The sequence below is a fragment of the Rhamphochromis sp. 'chilingali' genome, assembly GCF_963969265.1.
Source record: "Rhamphochromis sp. 'chilingali' genome assembly, chromosome: 15".
Classification (NCBI taxonomy): domain Eukaryota; kingdom Metazoa; phylum Chordata; class Actinopteri; order Cichliformes; family Cichlidae; genus Rhamphochromis; species Rhamphochromis sp. 'chilingali'.
The window spans coordinates 29,464,920-29,484,027 of record NC_137942.1 but is presented as its reverse complement, the minus strand read 5'-3'; the positions used below and the strand labels follow the sequence as shown (position 1 = coordinate 29,484,027).

General features: G+C 47.6%; 1 protein-coding gene across 8 annotated transcripts in view; it reads left to right on the top strand.

The window, feature by feature from the left end:
* LOC308411500 (UDP-N-acetylglucosamine transferase subunit ALG13-like) overlaps nucleotides 1–18,460 on the top strand; it is a 49,799-nt gene extending 31,339 nt beyond the window's left edge. For 2 of the 8 annotated variants that reach the window (XM_080905412.1, XM_080905408.1), the window contains 19 exons: nucleotides 7–124; nucleotides 259–323; nucleotides 1,414–1,514; nucleotides 1,597–1,682; nucleotides 1,782–2,052; nucleotides 2,272–2,379; nucleotides 2,621–2,768; nucleotides 3,266–3,437; nucleotides 3,650–3,685; nucleotides 3,761–3,816; nucleotides 3,974–4,042; nucleotides 9,516–9,636; nucleotides 9,861–9,980; nucleotides 10,099–10,139; nucleotides 10,645–10,762; nucleotides 11,035–11,142; nucleotides 11,590–16,856; nucleotides 16,942–17,059; nucleotides 17,191–18,453. In XM_080905412.1, the coding sequence (XP_080761538.1) occupies nucleotides 7–124; nucleotides 259–323; nucleotides 1,414–1,514; nucleotides 1,597–1,682; nucleotides 1,782–2,052; nucleotides 2,272–2,379; nucleotides 2,621–2,768; nucleotides 3,266–3,437; nucleotides 3,650–3,685; nucleotides 3,761–3,816; nucleotides 3,974–4,042; nucleotides 9,516–9,636; nucleotides 9,861–9,980; nucleotides 10,099–10,139; nucleotides 10,645–10,762; nucleotides 11,035–11,142; nucleotides 11,590–11,951 (2,100 nt within the window). In that variant the 3' untranslated portion in view covers nucleotides 11,952–16,856; nucleotides 16,942–17,059; nucleotides 17,191–18,453. Of the gene's footprint in view, nucleotides 1–6; nucleotides 125–258; nucleotides 324–1,413; nucleotides 1,515–1,596; nucleotides 1,683–1,781; nucleotides 2,053–2,271; nucleotides 2,380–2,620; nucleotides 2,769–3,265; nucleotides 3,438–3,649; nucleotides 3,686–3,760; nucleotides 3,817–3,973; nucleotides 4,043–9,515; nucleotides 9,637–9,860; nucleotides 9,981–10,098; nucleotides 10,140–10,644; nucleotides 10,763–11,034; nucleotides 11,143–11,589; nucleotides 16,857–16,941; nucleotides 17,060–17,190 lie in introns of all 8 variants that reach the window. The other 6 variants (XM_080905411.1, XM_080905410.1, XM_080905409.1 and 3 more) reach the window with 6 other exon arrangements.
* The last annotated feature ends 648 nt before the right edge of the window (nucleotides 18,461–19,108 follow it).

The window sequence follows — 19,108 nt, the reverse complement described above, 5'->3', positions numbered from 1 at the left end:
GTTCAGCCTCCTGCAGAAGCTCTGCCCCCCTCCAGACTGTCTCTGCCCTACAAAGTGATGAAGTCTTTGGACGGGGACATTTACAGAAACCTGGAGTTCGATGTGTGGCAGGACACCTGCAAAGGTAACGCAGGTTTAACTAATCCAGACCAGCGTCAGGATAAAGTAATGCTGGTGAACTGAAGCTGGACACTGTACAACTGACGGCTGTGTAATCTGATTACTTCCTGTGACGGTCTAATCTGATCACTGTGATAGAGATGCAGAAGACGGACTACATGGTGTTTGCAGGGAGGCGGTACTTCCTGGGAGACAAGTGTCAGGTAAGAAGACTGTATTGGGGCGATCGTGGCTCAAGAGTTGGGAGTTCGCCTTGTAATCGGAAGGTTGCTGGTTCGAGCCCTGGCTTGGACAGTCTCGGTCGTTGTGTCCTTGGGCGAGACACTTCACCCGTTGCCTACTGGTGATGGTCAGAGGGCCCGGTGGCGCCAGTGTCCGGCAGCCTCGCCTCTGTCAGTGCGCCCCAGGGTGGCTGTGGCTACATGTAGCTTGCCATCACCAGTGTGTGAATGTATGCGTGAATGGGTGGATGACTGGATATGTAAAGCGCTTTGGGGTCCTTAGGGACTAGGCCATTTACCATTTATTACTGAAAACTTTATAATGCGGATGTGAACAAGGTTCAGACACAGAGGTCAGAGTTCATTCACACCAAACCGCCTCAGGCTCTGACCTCACAGCCGGCAGGTTATCTAGATGCTACAGGATACAAAGGGAGAGTGCCCAGTGATGCTTAATAAGGCTGGCGCTGTTTATGACATGGTGAATTATTTTTTTTATTCTGATTTATGTTGATGTGCAGAGACAGACGTCCTCGTCAAAGCTCTGTCAACATTTTACATGACGAGAAAAAAAGGAACCGCTCTCTGACCTTTGACCTCACCTGCAATAAAATAATCCACCAGTGCATCTAGGCTCACTCTCCTTTACAAACTCTTGACACTTCCTGTATTCCTTTCAAATTAAAAGCTCTCAGCATTTCACTACACTGAACTTCACTTCTTAAAGAGGCTTTTATGCTGAAACATTTGGAGGAAGTAGTTTTGGAGAATGTAATTATCAAGCACGTAAACATCAAGGGGACTCTGGGTAGCGTGACCTCTGAGGCGTCTCGGTATGCGTGTTGTGAGTTTTTGGTGAGGTCACTACAGCGAGGGGTCAGAGGTCAAACTTTAATCAGCTGTTCAGACACTGAAAGCACTGAAAAACAGTTACTGTCTGTGGTTACTGTCTGTAACTCTTATGAATGAAGCTCCAAAAACATTTGTGGTACTATAAGATAGGTGGCATTTTGTTTTTGGCTCCACCCCCTAGCCACCATGTTTGTGACATCAGGAATGAAACTTGTTTCAGGTGCGTCTGGAGCCGAAGGGCAAGTACTACAACGCCTTCATCCAGGAAGTGGGAACGCACTCATCCGCCATCACGGTGTTCATCGAGAAACTGGGCAAGAAGTAACACACACACACGCACACACACGGCAGGATCACGTCCATCAGTGCCGCTGTGACATCACTCATGTGTCTTTCCTCACAGACACCTGGTCCCTCTGACGGACCTCAAACCCGTGAATCCGGTTCCCGTCTGGAATGTGGCTGCCCCCTCCAGGAAAGGAGACCTCGGTGCTTTTTTTTTTTCCCATCCACTCCCTGTTTTGTATTATCCTTTTCCTGTGTTACTCACCTGACTTCCTGTACGGTCTCTTCCTGTCTCTCCCTCAGACCCGGACTCTCGTGGTCAGCGGCGTCAGCGGCATCACCGCCATCGCTACTTCAGGAAATCTCGTGGGATGAAGGGAACAGAGCTGCTAATCCCACCTCCTCCTTCCTATGGAGGCCCCGCCCCCTCGAGTCTGCCACCTCGCTTCCAACCGGCGGGCCACCCCCGCCCACCCCCTCCTCCATCACCTGGAGCTATGACCTATAACCCCTATGCCCCCCCTCGCCATCACCATCCCCCCCCAGCCCGAACACCACGCTACGGAGCCTTAAGGTGAGACTTTACCTGAGATGCACCTGTGCAGTTTGACTCCATCACAGACACAAATGTTTTAAATGCACTTTTCTGAAGGTGGGACCCGCCCCCTTAGTTACCTGATCGATGTCAGTGGCTCTGACCATCAGTGAAAAATATCATGTTAATGAGGAGTGTGTGTGTGTGTGTATGTGTGTGTGTGTGTGTGTGTGCACGCGCGCAAATGTTTCTGGTCAGAAGCTCCACCCATTTCCTGAACCGTCACCTGATTGGTACTCAGCTGACCTATTACCATCCTGGTCGCAGGTATTATCAGGACTACGAGAGCTTCACCTTCAGGTCCCGGTAAACGCACGACACGCCAACACGCATGACACGGCAACACGCACGACACGCCAACATGCACGACACTGATGTAACCACCAGGAATGACCGGTCAGCTGATCTCTGAAGCAGCTCCTGTTTTTAAAATGAATCGAGTCATGTGACATGAGGTGCCGTAATCGCAGACAAAGTCACTCTGGCCTGAAAGAGGATGTGATGTCAGTCGGTGGGTTTTTATTTTCTCCTCCGTGGTTTTTTTCAGGCGCAGTCGGCGTCAGCTGGCGGCGGCTCTGAACAAAGAGTGTCAGTTTGGTTTTCCCGAGGCGGTGGAGGAGCCGGCCGATCTGGACGCAGCCATCTCGTACTACCAGCTCGATGGCGCCAGCGACGGTGTCTTCCCTCCGCTGCCAGTGAGTATGTACTTGGAAAAATCCTCCGATGATGCGGCGCGTGTGTGCACGGAGCGCTGAGGCAGGTGGGAGGGGCCGTGTGCTTCACGTGGTTTATGGTAAACACGTTTAAATGATGGTTACTCAAAAACCAGATTCTACATTACTGAGGACAGGTGAGGTAAGCAGCGACATCACATCTTTAAGAGTGTCCCAGATATTTGTCCTCTGAGACGTCAGACTCCATTTTATTGTGTGTGAGCTGAGATGAGTAACTGAGGTTTTTTCCACTTCCACGTGACCATAGCTATCGCCCCCTCTAGGCCATTAACAAGAATGCAGTTTTAAACTCCTACAAACATGTCTATCTTTTATATACAGTCTTTTCTTGGTTGTTGCTGGCAGCCAATAGAAAGGGCCCTTGAGTGAGGCGGCTGATGATTGGTCACAGACTTGTTGTCGAAGAAGAAGAGTCAGGTGTAACATTTTCAGGTCACATTTTACCGTTTCCTATGCAGGGCCCCACTGTGGCTCCTCCCCCCTCCATTGGTGCCCCAGCCCCTCCCTCTGGCTCCTCCTATAGAGTTCAGAGAGGCTCTGGGCCCCTCTCCCCTGCCCCCCCACCCAGAAACACTCCCGTGTGCTCGTCAGAGGAGGAGCAGGAGGACATAAGCACAGTGGAGGACCAGGGTGAGGACGCCACTGCTCACTTCAGATTTTCACTTCCTTCCCCTTAGTAACCTTTCACAGTAAAGGTCTGAGAGGTTTTTACTGTGAAAACTCATCAGAAACTGACTTTAATTGTGTGTGTGTGTGTGTGTGTGTGTGTGTGTGTGTGTGCGTGCGTGCGTGTGTGCGTGCGTGCGTGTGTGTGTGTGCGCGCGCGTGGCTCCCGCATGCAGCCGAGTACACGGAGGACTTCATCTACAGTTCACAGGGTGAGTAACGTGATCCCGCTGTGACACGCCTCCCTGCAGCAGCCGTATTGGTGACTCTGTCTCACATTATTTCAGATCAGAGTTTCCAGACCTCCGGAGTTTACAGCGCCACTGAGACCTCCACCAATCAGGTAAGAGCTGACCTCTGCCTCTGTCTCCTGTTAGTGTGATGCAGGTCAGCATAATGTTGCACATGAAAACTGGTTTGAAATTCGCACGTGTGAAGAGGTCATGTGATCAGTGACCCCATGAAGCTGTAATCAGTCTGTTTTTATTTTATTTTGAAAGGATGAGCAGGAAGGAGGCGTGGCTGACTCTCCCACGAGATCAGACGTGAACTTCAGCTACAGCCAGCAGGTACGTCCCGCAGCGTAGCTTGAAGGTGACATCATCGCGTGTGTGACAGCGGTGCCAGGGTAGCTCAGTGGTTGGCGCTGCTTCCTCGCAGTCTGAGCGTCTTGTTTCAGACCCGGGGAAGTTCAACTTCCTGCTTCAGACTTCAGGAGAATATTATTGCGACCGCGCCACAGACTGCAGCTGCCATCTCTGCTCCGCCTCGTCTCAGTGGGCGGCGACAAGCTGGACAGAGAACAGCTCTAAACATTGTTCGTCCAATCAAAAACCTGTACAGCAGGCCTAAAGCGCCTGTCCAACGTCATCCTCCAGAGGTCGCAACCTCTGAAGGTAATGGTGCTTGGACTTTGAGCACTTCCTGTTCCTGTGACGCGCCGAGCTCTCTTCTTCTCTTGGTTTTGGTCTAACGGCAGTCGGGACAAAGTCTGAGTGTGTATTTCCTGTTTCTGTTCAAAAACATAAACGCATTCATTCCTTTCTTCATACGGGAACAGGGATATCTGCATCTGACTGAAAGGAGTATTCCTTTTTCTCTTATGTCCATCACACTTTTTCTAGGATAGACTACTTGACTAGTAAATGGTAAATGGCCTGCATTTGTATTGTCTAGTCCATAGGACCCCAAAGCGCTTTACACTACATTCAGTCATTCACCCATTCACACACTGGCAATGGCAAGCTACATTGTAGCCACAGCTGCCCTGGGGTGCACTGACAGAGGCGAGGCTGCCGGACACAGGCGCCACCGGGCCCTCTGACCACCACCAGTAGACAAACATGGGGTTAGTATCTTGCCCAAGGATATTTGGCATGCAGCCAGGAGGCAGCCTGGGATCGAACCACCGACCTTCTGATTAGTGGCTGACCTGCTCTGCCACCTGAGCTACAGCCACCCCACATTGCATGTGCCTGTGAATACCGTGCCATAGTTATATCAGACCACGCCCCTTTAATTCTGACTGGCTATGCCTGACTTACCTAGAACAGACAGGAGTTGGCATTTTAACCCCACACTACTATCTGATAATACCTTTCTGGAATTTATAAATAACCAAATTAAGCTCTTTTTAGACTCCAATCTTTCCCCAAATATTTCTAGCCTTTTAGTTTGGGACTCAATGAAGGTCCTATCCCGAGGGCAGATCATTTCATATACAGCTAATATAAAGAGGGTAAACTTCAAAGAAAGGCAAGAATTAGCCGATAAAATAAAACACTTGGACCATCACTATGCATACAATAAGGACTCTGAGGTTTACAAGAAACATATTGAACTCCAAACCAAATTTGAACTTCTTTCAACTCATGCCGTGGAGAGGCAACTCTTAAAGAGGAGTACACTCTTTGTGCATGGAGAGAAATCGGGCAAACTCCTAGCTGACTAAATAAGGGGTGTAAAGCCACGTCAGTGTATAAACACCATTAAGTCAGATGGTGGGCTTGTTATTGATCATGCCAAAATCAATGACGCATTCAGGGAATATTATCTGAAGCTTTACTCCTCTGAATCTCCCACCGACCGCTCACTGATCACAAATTTTCTTAAAAGCTTGGACTTTCCTGAGCTGGAAGACACCCACAGAGAGATCTTGGATGCGCCATTTTCCAAAGAAGACATTGGCGCTGCAATTTTCTCTCTACAGTCAGGGAAGTCCCCTGGCCCGCACGGCTTTTCGGTAGAATTTTTCAAATCATTTGCCCCCAGCTCGTACCTCTACTCCACTCTGTTCTATCTGAAGCATCCACACAAGGCAAACTGCCAACCTCCTGGTACGACGCTTCCATAACTTTAATTGCAAAAAAGGGGAACGACAACTGAGTGTGCATCATACCGGCCGATTTCACTTCTGAACCTTGACTTTAAGATCCTAGCTAAAGCGCTGGCCCACAGGTTGGAAAGGGTCAATATCAACACAACAACACAATAAGCTAAAACAGCCAACGAGTTAGAATCAAAGGCCAAAGTAAAAAAATACGTTTTAAGACGTGATTTAAATGACTGGATCGACTCGGCAGTACGAATATGAACAGGGAGGTTATTCCAGAGTCTGGGTGCCACGGTTGCAAAGGCCCGGTCACCTCTCGACTTCATTTGAGTCCTAGGTTGTGCAAGGAGCCTGTGATTGGACGATCTAAGTGCTCTGTTGGGATTGTGTAAGTGGAGGAGTTCAGAGAGATAGCTGGGCGCTAAATTATTCTGAATTTTAAAAGTGAACTAAAGAATTTTAAAATCTATGTGATATTTGACAGGGAGCCAATGTAATTTGGCTAAAATTGGGAGTTATGCGTTCATAGATTCTCGTACCTGTTAAAAGACGCGCAGCTGCATTTTGAATTAACTGAAGCCGGTAAAGAGAAGAGTGTTGGAGGCCCGAGTAGAGGGAGTTACAGTAGTCCAGTCTGGATGTGATAAATGCGTGGATAAGCTTTTCAAGGTCCTTTAAAGGAAGGAACGGCTTTGCTTTGGATATCTGACGCAACTGGCAAAAGCTGTTTTTACCACAGTGGAGACGTGTTTCTGAAGTTTAAAAGAGAGCCATCCAGGAACACTCAGAGGTTTCTTACAGTGAGCGAGAGATGGCTGGCGAGAGGGCCAAGGGCATCAGCTAACCGGTCTAGCAGAGTGTGACTACCAAAGACTATGATTTCGGTCTTATTTTCGCTCAATGTAAGAAAATTATGTGATAACCAGAACATTCAGAGGAGCCACCAGGGTCTTTAGAAACACGCTCTACTTCCTGCTTCACGCCTGAGGCTCTGCAGTGACGACCTCTGTTCTGCAGCTTTTAATGTCTAGTTTCAGCCTGAGTTTGTTCAGAGTCGTAGGACGCCATCAGCAGGAGCTGGAACACGTGAACTCGTCATTGGTGAAGTAAGAAAGGTAAAAATGCAAAGAGCCAAATGATGCCAGAAGAATCCGTGACGTGCAAGTCAGTGGCATCCAATCATAACTGTTGAATTTCACTCATTAAACTGGAGCTCCGCCTTCTTGGATGATCTGTTGGTACGGTAACCTCACAGCAGCCATATTATTGGTCAGGTGAAGCTAGCAGACAGCAAACATGGAAGTTTATGGGACTGACTCACTGCTGCCTCTGCTGGACATCAGAGGAACTGCAGCTGATGTAATGTTTTTGTTGTTCAGCCTCCTGCAGAAGCTCTGCCCCCCTCCAGACTGTCTCTGCCCTACAAAGTGATGAAGTCTCTGGACGGGGACGTTTACAGAAACCTGGAGTTCGATGTGTGGCAGAGTGTGACTACCAAAGACTATGATTTCGGTCTTATTTTCGCTCAATGTAAGAAAATTATGTGATAACCAAATTTTAACTTCATGCAAACAGTTGAACAGAGGTTGCAAAGAAGCAGACACATCGGATTTCAGAGGTGAATAAATCTGGATATCATTGGCATAACGGTGAAAGGAGATGTTGTATTTTCTAAAAATTAATCCCAACATGTACAAAGAGAAAAGAGCAGGACCGAGCACGGACCCTCGAGGCACACCACAGTAAATAGGAGCAGAAGCCAAGGAGTGTTGCCCCATAGCAACAGAGAACGGCCTCTCTGAGAGGTAGGATTTAAACCAAGTTAAACCGTACCTTTGAGACCTACTTATTTCAATCTTTACCAGTCTTCATCCCCAAGTCTTTCTTTACAACTCTAGACTCTCCTGGAATCTCCTCTTATATTTGGAAGGGTAAACGACCTGGAGTAGTTAAGGTGCATTTACAGAAACCTAAGATTGAAGGGGGTCTGGCACTCCCCAACTTCCGTTTTTACTATTGGGCTGCCAACATTCGGTCCCTGACCTACTGGTTCCAGTCTGGGGAGGGTGTGGGCCCCACCAGCTGGCTGGCAATGGAATCAGGCTCAACTCAGGGAATTTCTCTTGCCTCCTTTCTGGGTTCTTCTCTTCCTTCATTCATTGACAACTTTACATCTAATCCAATAATTCGGCACTCCCTCAGGGTTTGGGCGCAGTTAAGGAGACATTTCAATCTTAATTATTTTTCACTTCAAAGCCCCATCCTTTCAAACCACCTATTCCTCCCCCAGCTTTGGACAACTTGTTCCAGGTCTGGTTTAGAGCAGGTATTATTTACTTTAAAGGTCTCTTTATATACAATAAACTATCATCATTCGATCAGCTGGCAGGAAAATACATCTTCCCAAAACTCACTTTTTTAGATATTTACAAAGCAGACATTTTTTGCAATCCCACCTCTCAAATTTTCCAGAAGCTCCAGCTGCCAACTTACTGGTCGAGCTCCTTAATTTGCAACTATCACGCAAAGCTGTAATGTCTCGCATCTATAATAAACTGTGCAGTGTAACCCCAGCTCCCATTCTCAAGTCCACATGGGAGAAGGAGTTGGGTGTATCTATGTCAGATGCCGTCTGGGACTCACTCCGTCTGGGACTCACTCCGTCTGGGACTCACTCTGCGCCCATCATTCCCTGTTACAATTCAAAGTAGTCCACAGAGCCCACTTATCTAAATCCAAACTAGCTAAGCTTTATCCCAGTTTAGACCCTCACTGTAACAGGTGCGGGTCTGATGATGCCAATCTAACCCACATGTTTTGGACCTGCCCTGGCAAATTTTTGGGAGGAGGTTTTCTGCACTTCGAACAAGGCTACCGGCCTGAAACTAGCTCTCAACCCCCTACATGCTCTCTGTGGTACAGCGGGAGAGGATGATTAGTATATTCCCAGAGCAAAGCGCAGGCTGCTGTCCTTTGGCTCCCTCTTGGCTAGGCGTGCCATTTTGATGAGGTGGAAGGCCGCTGCCCCGCCCTCCCATGTTCGGTGGCTTGCTGATCTCATGTCATGTCTCAGTCTGGAAAAGATCCACTGCTCCATCCAGAACCAAAAGGGCACATTCGATAAAATTTGGGGTCTCTTTCTGGAAAACGTCTCTAAACTTCAACTTACGGATGTTCCAGCTGACTAACGGATTTGCTTCTCCATAGTGGTCTGATGTCTGTCTGTGTTAACGGGAATGTGAAGCTCAGTGATGTTGCAGCTAACTTCTGTGTGGTTCTTGTGGACAGGGTTAGTTAATATCATAATCCCTCTGGCTTTGGTTATCTTGTTGTTTTTTTCTTTTCGTTGCTTGTTTGGTAAATAATAAGAGGAAAACAATGTTCTAACATGAGAAGTTCTGTTTTGTATTCATTATAAACAGTTTGTTGTCCGTCTTTTCTTTCTTTGTAAACTTTATCCATAAATACTCTATAAAAATATTTTGTATTAAAAAAGGGGGGAAAAAGAAAACGCTTGGCGGGTTCTGTCTGTACGAGCAGAATCGCTGTGACTGAAAACAAATTGAGATCTTTTGATCACAGAATCCTGATGTGCTGCCCCCTGTGGCTGCCTGCAGAGCTGCAGGTGTTCGCTCACTGCTGTGTGTGTGTGTGTGTGTGTGTGTGTGTGTGTGTGTGTGTGTGTGTGTGTGTGTGTGTGTGTGTGTCAGGTAGTGAAGCCGCTGTCAGTCATCTGCTCGTCTCCATCTTCCTCCTCACCCTCCTCTTCCTCATCACGGCTACCAGCAGCTGCTCACCTGCTGTCAGCCACACACGCGCAGACACGCTCAGGTAAGCAAACACTGCCCACCTCAGTTACTTCTCTCAGAGCTCTGCCCTGTTTAAGGCCTGAACCCGCTTTAATTGGCTCTGATTGGCTGCACCTCTAAAACAGGAAGTCTGAATATCAGGGGGAGGGACTTCTGTCACCTCTGAGAGCTTTAGCTGACACGAAGTCTGACAGTCTCATTGGTTCTCAGTAGGTTGCCATACACTAACACGTTTTCTGGTTCCAGTTGCCATGGCGATGCCAGCTGCTTCTTCCTGGTCGGTTAATGAGTTGGGTGAGCCGCTCTGCACTGTGGTAGCCCTGCCCCCTTATTCATATGACCCTAATGGAAGGGATTTACCAAGAGGTCAGAGGTCAAAAGCTTGTGTCTACAGTTTGTATCCATATGGATCAGTTTGATTTATGTGTGTGTGTGTGTGTGTGTGTGTGTGTGTGTGTGTGTGTGTGTGTGTGTGTGTGTGTAGACTGCAGAGTCCTCCAGTATTACTTCAATTTGGGCATCCAGGTAAGAGACACCTGAACAATAAACAGCAGTATTTGAAGCGGCGCTGACAGGTGAAGGTGAGACGCCTGAATGAACTCACGGAGCATCACAGAATGTTGATTCTGTTCTGGACGTTTTCAGTGGGAGAAACCTTTCGTTATCATCCAGGTGATCCTTCAGTCTCAGCTGACTGCAGGTTTCCGACCTATAAACAGGACATAATGACTGAAACTAGCTCAGCTCCTCCACTGGCAGATCTGTTTTAGCAGCAGAAGTCTGAGTGCACCTGAGTCACTTGCAGGTGTGGTAAACATCTTCCAAGGGCACTCTGATCACCTGGGTCCTGTGGAGGTCATGTGACTGGTGTTCCTCTCCTTTAACCTGTGGCTGCCGTTTCAAAGAGACACACGTTTCCTTCAGGTTCTTTGAATGTTTATAGATGATTCTGCAGGTGTTTCAGGTTCAGGTGATGACATGATGCTGTGAATTTGTCATGTGACCGTCATGTGACCATCTGTCTCCTCAGTGGTACCATCAGAGCTGCTGGCAGCAACAGCAGCAGGTGTATCCCGCCTCCTCACCTGAGACTGCCTACCCCTACCAGCCCTACACGCCCTACCTGGGCCAGGAGCCCCCTCTGCACGGTAAGAGTGATCGGTTCCAGCAGGTGGTGCTGCACTTCCTCCACCTGTATACAAAAGATGCAAGTTTCATCTTTTAGCTGAGCCTTCACTTCCGTAGCGAAGCCTTTCACAATAAAACAGTGCGATCAGGTAGGAGGCAACTGTGGGGAACACATGACTAACAGGAAGATGTGTGCAGTGATGTCATTACAGCATGGATGGTCCCTCAGGTGTTTTAATTTAAGCTCCACCCCCTTTACTGTGACTTGATCTGTCCCATCTTCCGTCCCCAGCTGCCTCCCAGCCATTCTCTGAGACTGGGCGGATCTCCCATCAGCCCGCCATCTCCTACCCAGAATCCTCCAGGTCTGCAGATGGACAGACAGAGGGACGCAACGGCGGTCAGTACTTTACCTTTACCTTTGGAGTGCACACGCTGCCAAAACAGGAAGTGTTTGTCAATAAGACAGTGTAGAAGTGCCGGAGGTCAGCAGGTCTGTTGGTGAAGCTTTACAGCTGCATAATGGTGAGAGTGGCGCAATGAGGAGGGAAGGGTGGGGTAAACCCTACACCATCCAGCTGTCACATTCCTGTACCCAATGACTACTGTATTGTTATTAAGGTGAAATTTGACCAGATGAACATAGCAAACAGGCGTGGCAACAGACAGGAAGTGCGGTGCAGTAATTCTGGAGTCAGATGAAGGCGGAAGCACAATGGGCCAATTGCAGGCGCTGTTAGTCATTGGTCAGGTCACATGATTAGTGTGCCTCCACATTAAAACCCAAATTTTCTGCATTATAAACGAATTTACTTTGAAAATAAAGGCATGTGGTTTGTCTCCTCAGGTGTCTCCATGGAAAGCTCCTCCTCCATCAGTCCTACTCCTCCAGGCTCCGCCCCCTCCTCTGCTCTCCTCTACCCAGATCAGTCGCCCCTCCCTCCTCTCCCACTGCTCCACCTGCCATATGAAGCTCCATCCCCAAGCACCTACCTGACTACAGCCCCTGCACCTCCTCTTCCACATCCCGCCCACCACCCTCACCACTCTTCCTACCACCCGTCCTCTGTCTACTGGGGGCCAATATCGACTGGAGGCCACGCCCCACGACTCTACTGCCTTGCCCCCAACCCTTCTCATGTTGTTGGATACATTGCTGCCCCGCCCCCTCACCACACAGACACACTCTACATCCCACCCACTATGTAACGTGCATATTAGCTCAAGGCTAAAACCCCTTTTGTTTTGAATTAGTGGTAACATTATTATGAACACTTTTCCTGCAGCAAGACTTTCAAAATTAAAGTTAGGATTTAAAGGTAAATATTGGCTGGATGTTAATGGATGTTGCTGTTGGTTAAAATTCATGTTGTGACAGCCAATATGAGGTGGTGGGTGTGACCAGTCCCTATTTGTGGAGGGATCTTTGTGTTGATGTTTTGTTTTTTGGGTTTTGGGTGAATAAAGTTTGTTTCACCAGCAGATGGCGTTTTTGCGTCATCACATGACTATTGTCCAGCTAACAGTCCCAAACATTAACTTCCTGTTTTTTATGCTTTGAGCAAACAGGAAGTAAAATAATAAAGCCAGAAAGGTGCGATTCTCCACAGGGCGTGAGAGACGGGGATCAGAGGGGAGTTACAGGTGATAGGTCGTCATCTCTGGCGAGGGGGCAGCGCCTCAGTGTGTCAGTTTGAGCTCTCAGGTAGAAAACTCTCACCTGTGCAGGTTAGGGGTGAGTGTGATTCATAGCAGCAGAAAATTTGAGAGCTTTGGAGGCTGACTCTGATTTTCTTAGTTTCCATGGAAACTAAAATCAATAAAGGCATTTTTTTCCATTACAGCTGCTGTGACACTGAAGTTCAGTAAGTAATCTGATTACACTGAGACAAAGGTTGATGGATGTTTGAACGACTACTTTGTCCAGACCTGTGATGAGCAGCGAAGCCTGAGACGACTCCCCCCACCCCCCCCACTGAGTCGCCTGTCGTCATTTTTAAACCTTTATTGACACAGGAAGTGGCGTCACAGCCAAGAATAGAAACGCGGTGATGGAGGGACGTCCCTCAGCCCAGGAACTCTTTATCTGGATTTGCTTATGGTGACATCATCATTCGGGATGAGCTCACGTGGATGTAGCTGCTCCATCCACCGCCGCTTGTTTCATAGAGAAAAGCGCCACAGGTTGTATGAAAATCTGCAGATGGCGTGTTGACTCAGCCTGATACATGTTTAAATTATACTGTATGTGTATTGATCACTGTGGTTTTTATAGATCTGATTGGTTAACGGGTGCTGGTTTCATACCTGCTGATAAGTTACCATGGTAACTTTTGATAGGAAGCACCTTCAGAAAAGCCTGAGTTACGTGCAGTTACCTGGATTAGAGGTCGGTTTGTGTGCTTAACCATTTGTTTTGTTGATGGAACCATGAATTCTGCAGTTTACCATCCTCTGGTTTAGTCAAAGTCCTGACGGCTTCATGCTCTAAAACCCTCCAGTGTGACTGAATTACAACAATTCTGCACAGACTGTTTTCTAAAACAGCGAGAGAACAATGGCCAGAACAGCAAGCATAGCAAAATATTACCTTTTAATTTCAGTGTAACATACAGCCGCCTGATAACAGCACCACAGGTAGGTTATTTACACAAACACTGGACGTTTGGAAGGTGCCCTTATTAACCCACCGGCAACAGTTGCCGTTTTAACCCCCACACATCAACAAAATTAAACATACAGTCAGTAGGACAAGTGCCACCGCTCTGATCACAGATCAATGATCAGCTGTAAAAACCAAAGTACTATGACAGAGAAGTCGCTCCAGCATCGGCCTCAGTGCCCGGGTAGGTTACGTATGTGTTGTCATGGTAACAGTTTTGCTGGGATCTCTATGGTCTAGAGGTCGCGACCTCCCGGAGCTCTCAGTGGGGCCTTCAGCCAGCGAGGGTTGGACAGGTTAGTCAGGTGCTTCTCCTGCAGACCAATCAGCACGGCCGACTGCTCCAGGCACTGTAGGTCCTTCCCCTGGAGGGAGGCGGGGCAAAGCCAGGTCCGGCCCACATCCACCAATCCTAAAAGAGACCACAGGGTTCGTTCAGGGATGTGTAAATGTGGCAGAGTAAATAGTGATTCTAACCTGCCACCACGCCATGGCCGAACTGCTCCCTGGACTCCAGAAGTGCCTCAATCTGAGCGCTGTCCATCCCCAGCAGGCCGCTTAGCACCGCCCTCCACTCCGACCCCTCCCAGTCACGCTGAGCCACTTTATCATCATTTTCTTTAATTAATATGTGTTTTATTATTTTCAAATCAAGCATCTAGGAAGACTGCTTTGGACCAGGCAGTCCTGAATTTTATTATAAAGGACTGCCAACCCCGTAGTATTGTGGAGAGAGAGTGTAATGTACTGAGGGAATAGGAAGACATCTTATCAGAACCTTATCCACCTGGCTTTACAGCTTTTGTGTAACCCAGCTTCATCTGTTCCTGTGATTTTTCCAAAGCTGGAAAAATGATGTAAAAAAAAAATAAAATAAAAAGACAAAAAACGCAATAGACTGAATGCAAAAACATTGGATAAACCTATTTTTCTGAATAGAAATTTATAATGAACTGTGAGTCAAATGGGTAATATTACATTCACAATACTTTCATTTTAATTTTCACTTAATGTCATTCATAATATATTTTAAAGATGTCTACAATATTTGTAATATAGAAGATATAAAATGATTCCATGGAAAGTACAATGCCTTACAGTGTGTACAAGTATGACTAGGTCATTGAATCAGTGTCTGTTGTGAATCTCAAGTAAGTTGCCTGCAATGGTATTTAAGGTCCAGCAGGTGTCAGTATGGAGCAAAACTGTGTCGACACAGTTTGGGGAATGTGCTGAAACGCTTCACGAGGAGAAACCAAACAAAAAACAAGGAGCACAAGGGTCCAAAAATGAAGGAAAACACATCAAAAACGAAACTAGAGTTCAACAAGAGTCCATGAAAAGTTCAGGGGATTGACCCAGAGGTCGACAGCACAAGAGCCAAAACAGTTCAGGGGGCCGGCCGTGCAGACAGCAACGGCGGCGACGGGCAAACAGTTCTGGAGGCCGACCGTGCACACAGCAACGGCGGCGGCGCAGGCTGAAGACAATTAGGCTGGACCAGGCATGGATGAAGACACAGAGGCGGGACCAGGCGTAGATGAAGACGTGGCGGCGGGACGGCAGCGGAACCTGGCGGCGATGATGCTGCAGGCGATGATGCTGCAGGCGATGATGTAGAAGTCGCGGGGGATGATTCAGCAGGTGACGGCTGAACAGATTTCCCCGGACCATCAGCAGATGTTAGGATGTGCTGGCTGGGTCCTCCAGGACCCTCAGCTAACGAGGCGTGGTGCTGGGTGGGCTCCTCGGACCCTCCAGCAGACGACACTTGAGGCTGGACGGGCGACTCGGGCCCTCCAGCTGACGACACATGAGGCTGGAAGGGCTCCTCGGGCCCTCCAGCTGACGAAACTTGAGGCTGGACCGGCGACTCGAGCCCTCCAGCTGGAGCAGATGCAGGACCAGAGGCAATTGGAACCCATGGCTGAGGGTGAAAATGAGTGGCTGACTGAACAGATGACAACACTAATGATTCCTCCACTAACTGAGCTACTGACTGGGTCATGGACTGTAACAAAGCTTGCAGAAAATCCGATTGTGGTAGCGACTGAGCTATAGATAGCGGGGGTGAAGACTGAGATATGGGTGACTGAACTTGAGATGAAAGTGGTGGGGGTGGAGTTGGTGACTGGGCTACAGGCGGCTGCTGAGCAGGAAACACTGGACACTGAGCTACAGGCGGCTGCTGAGCAGAAAACACAGGACACTGAGCAACAGGTGGCTGATGAGCAGCTAGCTGAACTGAAGGTGGTTGCTGGTCAGCTAAATGAGCTGAAGGTGGCTGCTGATCAGCTGACTGAGCTGAAGGTGGCTGCTGATCAGCTGACAGATGTGTTGAGTTGAGGATGAACAGCGGTCTCTACATGCTTGACAGGTTTCGAAGCATGACAATCATCCAGAACATTCCTTGCCGGCTGTTCAGACAAAATCCCAGACTCCTGCTGGGACTGTGAATGCTGGCGGCACATCCGCCGCTTCCCAGTTGAAATGGGATCAGGGCTGGCAAAAGGTGACATAGAGAAACGCTGCTGCGGAGTGGAAATGAAAACTGCACCAGTCCGTACTACAGGAGAAAAGTGAAGTGTGGTTGGGTGGTGACGGCTAGGGTTGCATTTCTTCTTCAAGGATGGATCAAACGATTTGGCGATAAACCTTGGCAAAAACTGCTGCTGACGTCGAGAACATCACGTGGTGAGGGCCTCCAGGAGGGTAGCTGAATCATCCTTTCCTGGACCGCCCATGCCAAACAGTTCGAAGGCTAGCCTCGCTCTTAGAGCTGTTATTATTTGCTTAAGTCCATTTATGTTTAGAAAACTGACGGTGGAGGCAGTGGACGACAAAAAATGATCAAAAAACACTACCTCCAGCTGCCTCTTGTAGGGGCTCGCAGCGTGGATTATCCTCCAACAGTAGGTGCATAGGTGCGCGAGATTCTCTCCCTCAGAGGTGAAAAGTGAGTCTGCTGGATCCATACTGGTCGCGTCATTCTGTCAGGGCTCTGTGTGCGGGCAGGTGGAGATGTGGATCCAAGTGCAGGACTCTGAGACGGAAATATACTGAAAACTAGTGATGTGACGTTCTGTATCGAGGCTTCGAAGCTTGTGTCGAGTAATGGAGGGGGCGTTTCCGCGATGCGCGTATCGAGGCTTGCTTCATTTATGGGAGGAGCTGAAAATGATGACGTCCGAAGTCTCGCTGCCCGGCTGTACCACGTGACTGTTTCATGAAGTGGTTTGAACTTTGCCGCGAGCTATGACAGCGATATAAACCCCTCAGACTTCATTCAAAATGTACGTGTTTGATGGAGAGTTGCGGTTAGTGAGAGTTTGGAGACAGTTTGGAGGTTTATGAGAGTGAGGAGAGAAAGTCAGGAGAGAATGGAGCCAGCTAAGAAGAGGCGGATGTCCTCCCCTGTGTGGGAACATTGTGATTTTATTCCTCCCAACAAGGTATGTAAATTTCTACAGAAGATGTATTTTCATAATACTGATGGTGCAATACAATTTATGTTAAGCGGCTTTGCTTTTGTACAAGGTGAAGTGTTTGCTATGTGCCAGGGAGCTGGGATATAACAACAACACCTCATCCATGCTTAGGCACTACAGAGCTTTGCATGAGAATAAGAGGAACACCGATTGTGGAGCAAGACCAGGTGAGCCATCAAATGCAATGATAATATAGCATGCAGTAATGTTACTAAATGATATAACAATATTATACAACTGTAATAAGTTACGTGTGTGATATTTATATTTGTGCTTTGTCTTTATTGTCTTTCCTCAGGAGAAGAATCTCAAATAGATGAAGACCTGGTTAGCATGGTGATTGAGGACTCCCAGCCATTTAGCATTGTGGAGGACAAAGATTTGTTAAATCATTAAATCCTAGCTATGTTCTCCCCACTAAAGGTTATAAAAGCAGTGAAAATTTAGTTTTTACTGAATAAAATGTGAACAGGCAGGACTGAGGCCTCAGTGTGTAGCTGTCCATACCTCAGCGTTACAAAAGCACAACCACTGTCCACACCCCAACCACAGCTCACCTCACAGTAAATGATCATTTCCATTTTAAGCATTTCCAAATGATCATTTTCCATACTGCCAGTATAAATATACAAAGTATACTGCCATCACTAAAATATATATGTTTTACACACTCCTTTTGTTGTTGACATTTACAGGCTGTGTGCAAAAGGCCACACTCTTCAAATTCATGCCAACTAATATTTTTACGTCCAGTAGGTGTCCTGCTAGAGCAAATGAAGCTTCAAGACGCTTTGCGCTGGGATGAACCAATTGGATGAAAAGCTTCAGTGCTTCATGAAGCTTCATCTGCCCATCACTACTGAAAACCACAGCTTTATTGCTGGCACCAACAAAACAGAAACCAAACATGAAGACACTAATTGGAACACAGGCAGGATCTGAGGGTACGACGCAACACCAAGCACGGGAAAACACAGGGCTTGTATACACAGGGTAGTAATGAGGGAAATGGCAACAGCAGGGAGACACAGCTTGGGGAGATCAGGGCTAACGAGACAGGGGGAACAAACCTGCACACACTAACCTTATGCTGGGCTTACACTGTACGATTTTTGGCCCATTTTGAGCCGATTTTTGAGTCGTGCGACCGTTTTGGCGATCGGCCCGATTTTGGCCTTCATCGTGCGTCATGCATCGTATACAGGGAGTGCAGAATTATTAGGCAAGTTGTATTTTTGAGGAATAATTTTATTATTGAACAACAACCATGTTCTCAATGAACCCAAAAAACTCATTAATATCAAAGCTGAATGTTGTTGGAAGTAGTTTTTAGTTTTAGCTATTTTAGGGGGATATCTGTGTGTGCAGGTGACTATTACTGTGCATAATTATTAGGCAACTTAACAAAAAACAAATATATACCCATTTCAATTATTTATTTTTACCAGTGACACCAATATAACATCTCCACATTCACAAATATACATTTCTGACATTCAAAAACAAAACAAAAACAAATCAGCGACCAATATAGCCACCTTTCTTTGCAAGGACACTCAAAAGCCTGCCATCCATGGATTCTGTCAGTGTTTTGATCTGTTCACCATCAACATTGCGTGCAGCAGCAACCACAGCCTCCCAGACACTGTTCAGAGAGGTGTACTGTTTTCCCTCCTTGTAAATCTCACATTTGATGATGGACCACAGGTTCTCAATGGGGTTCAGATCAGGTGAACAAGGTGGCCATGTCATTAGTTTTTCTTCTTTTATACCCTTTCTTGCCAGCCACGCTGTGGAGTACTTGGACGCGTGTGATGGAGCATTGTCCTGCATGAAAATCATGTTTTTCTTGAAGGATGCAGACTTCTTCCTGTACCACTGCTTGAAGAAGGTGTCTTCCAGAAACTGGCAGTAGGACTGGGAGTTGAGCTTGACTCCATCCTCAACCCGAAAAGGCCCCACAAGCTCATCTTTGATGATACCAGCCCAAACCAGTACTCCACCTCCACCTTGCTGGCGTCTGAGTCGGACTGGAGCTCTCTGCCCTTTACCAATCCAGCCACGGGCCCATCCATCTGGCCCATCAAGACTCACTCTCATTTCATCAGTCCATAAAACCTTAGAAAAATCAGTCTTGAGATATTTCTTGGCCCAGTCTTGACATTTCAGCTTGTGTGTCTTGTTCAGTGGTGGTCGTCTTTCAGCCTTTCTTACCT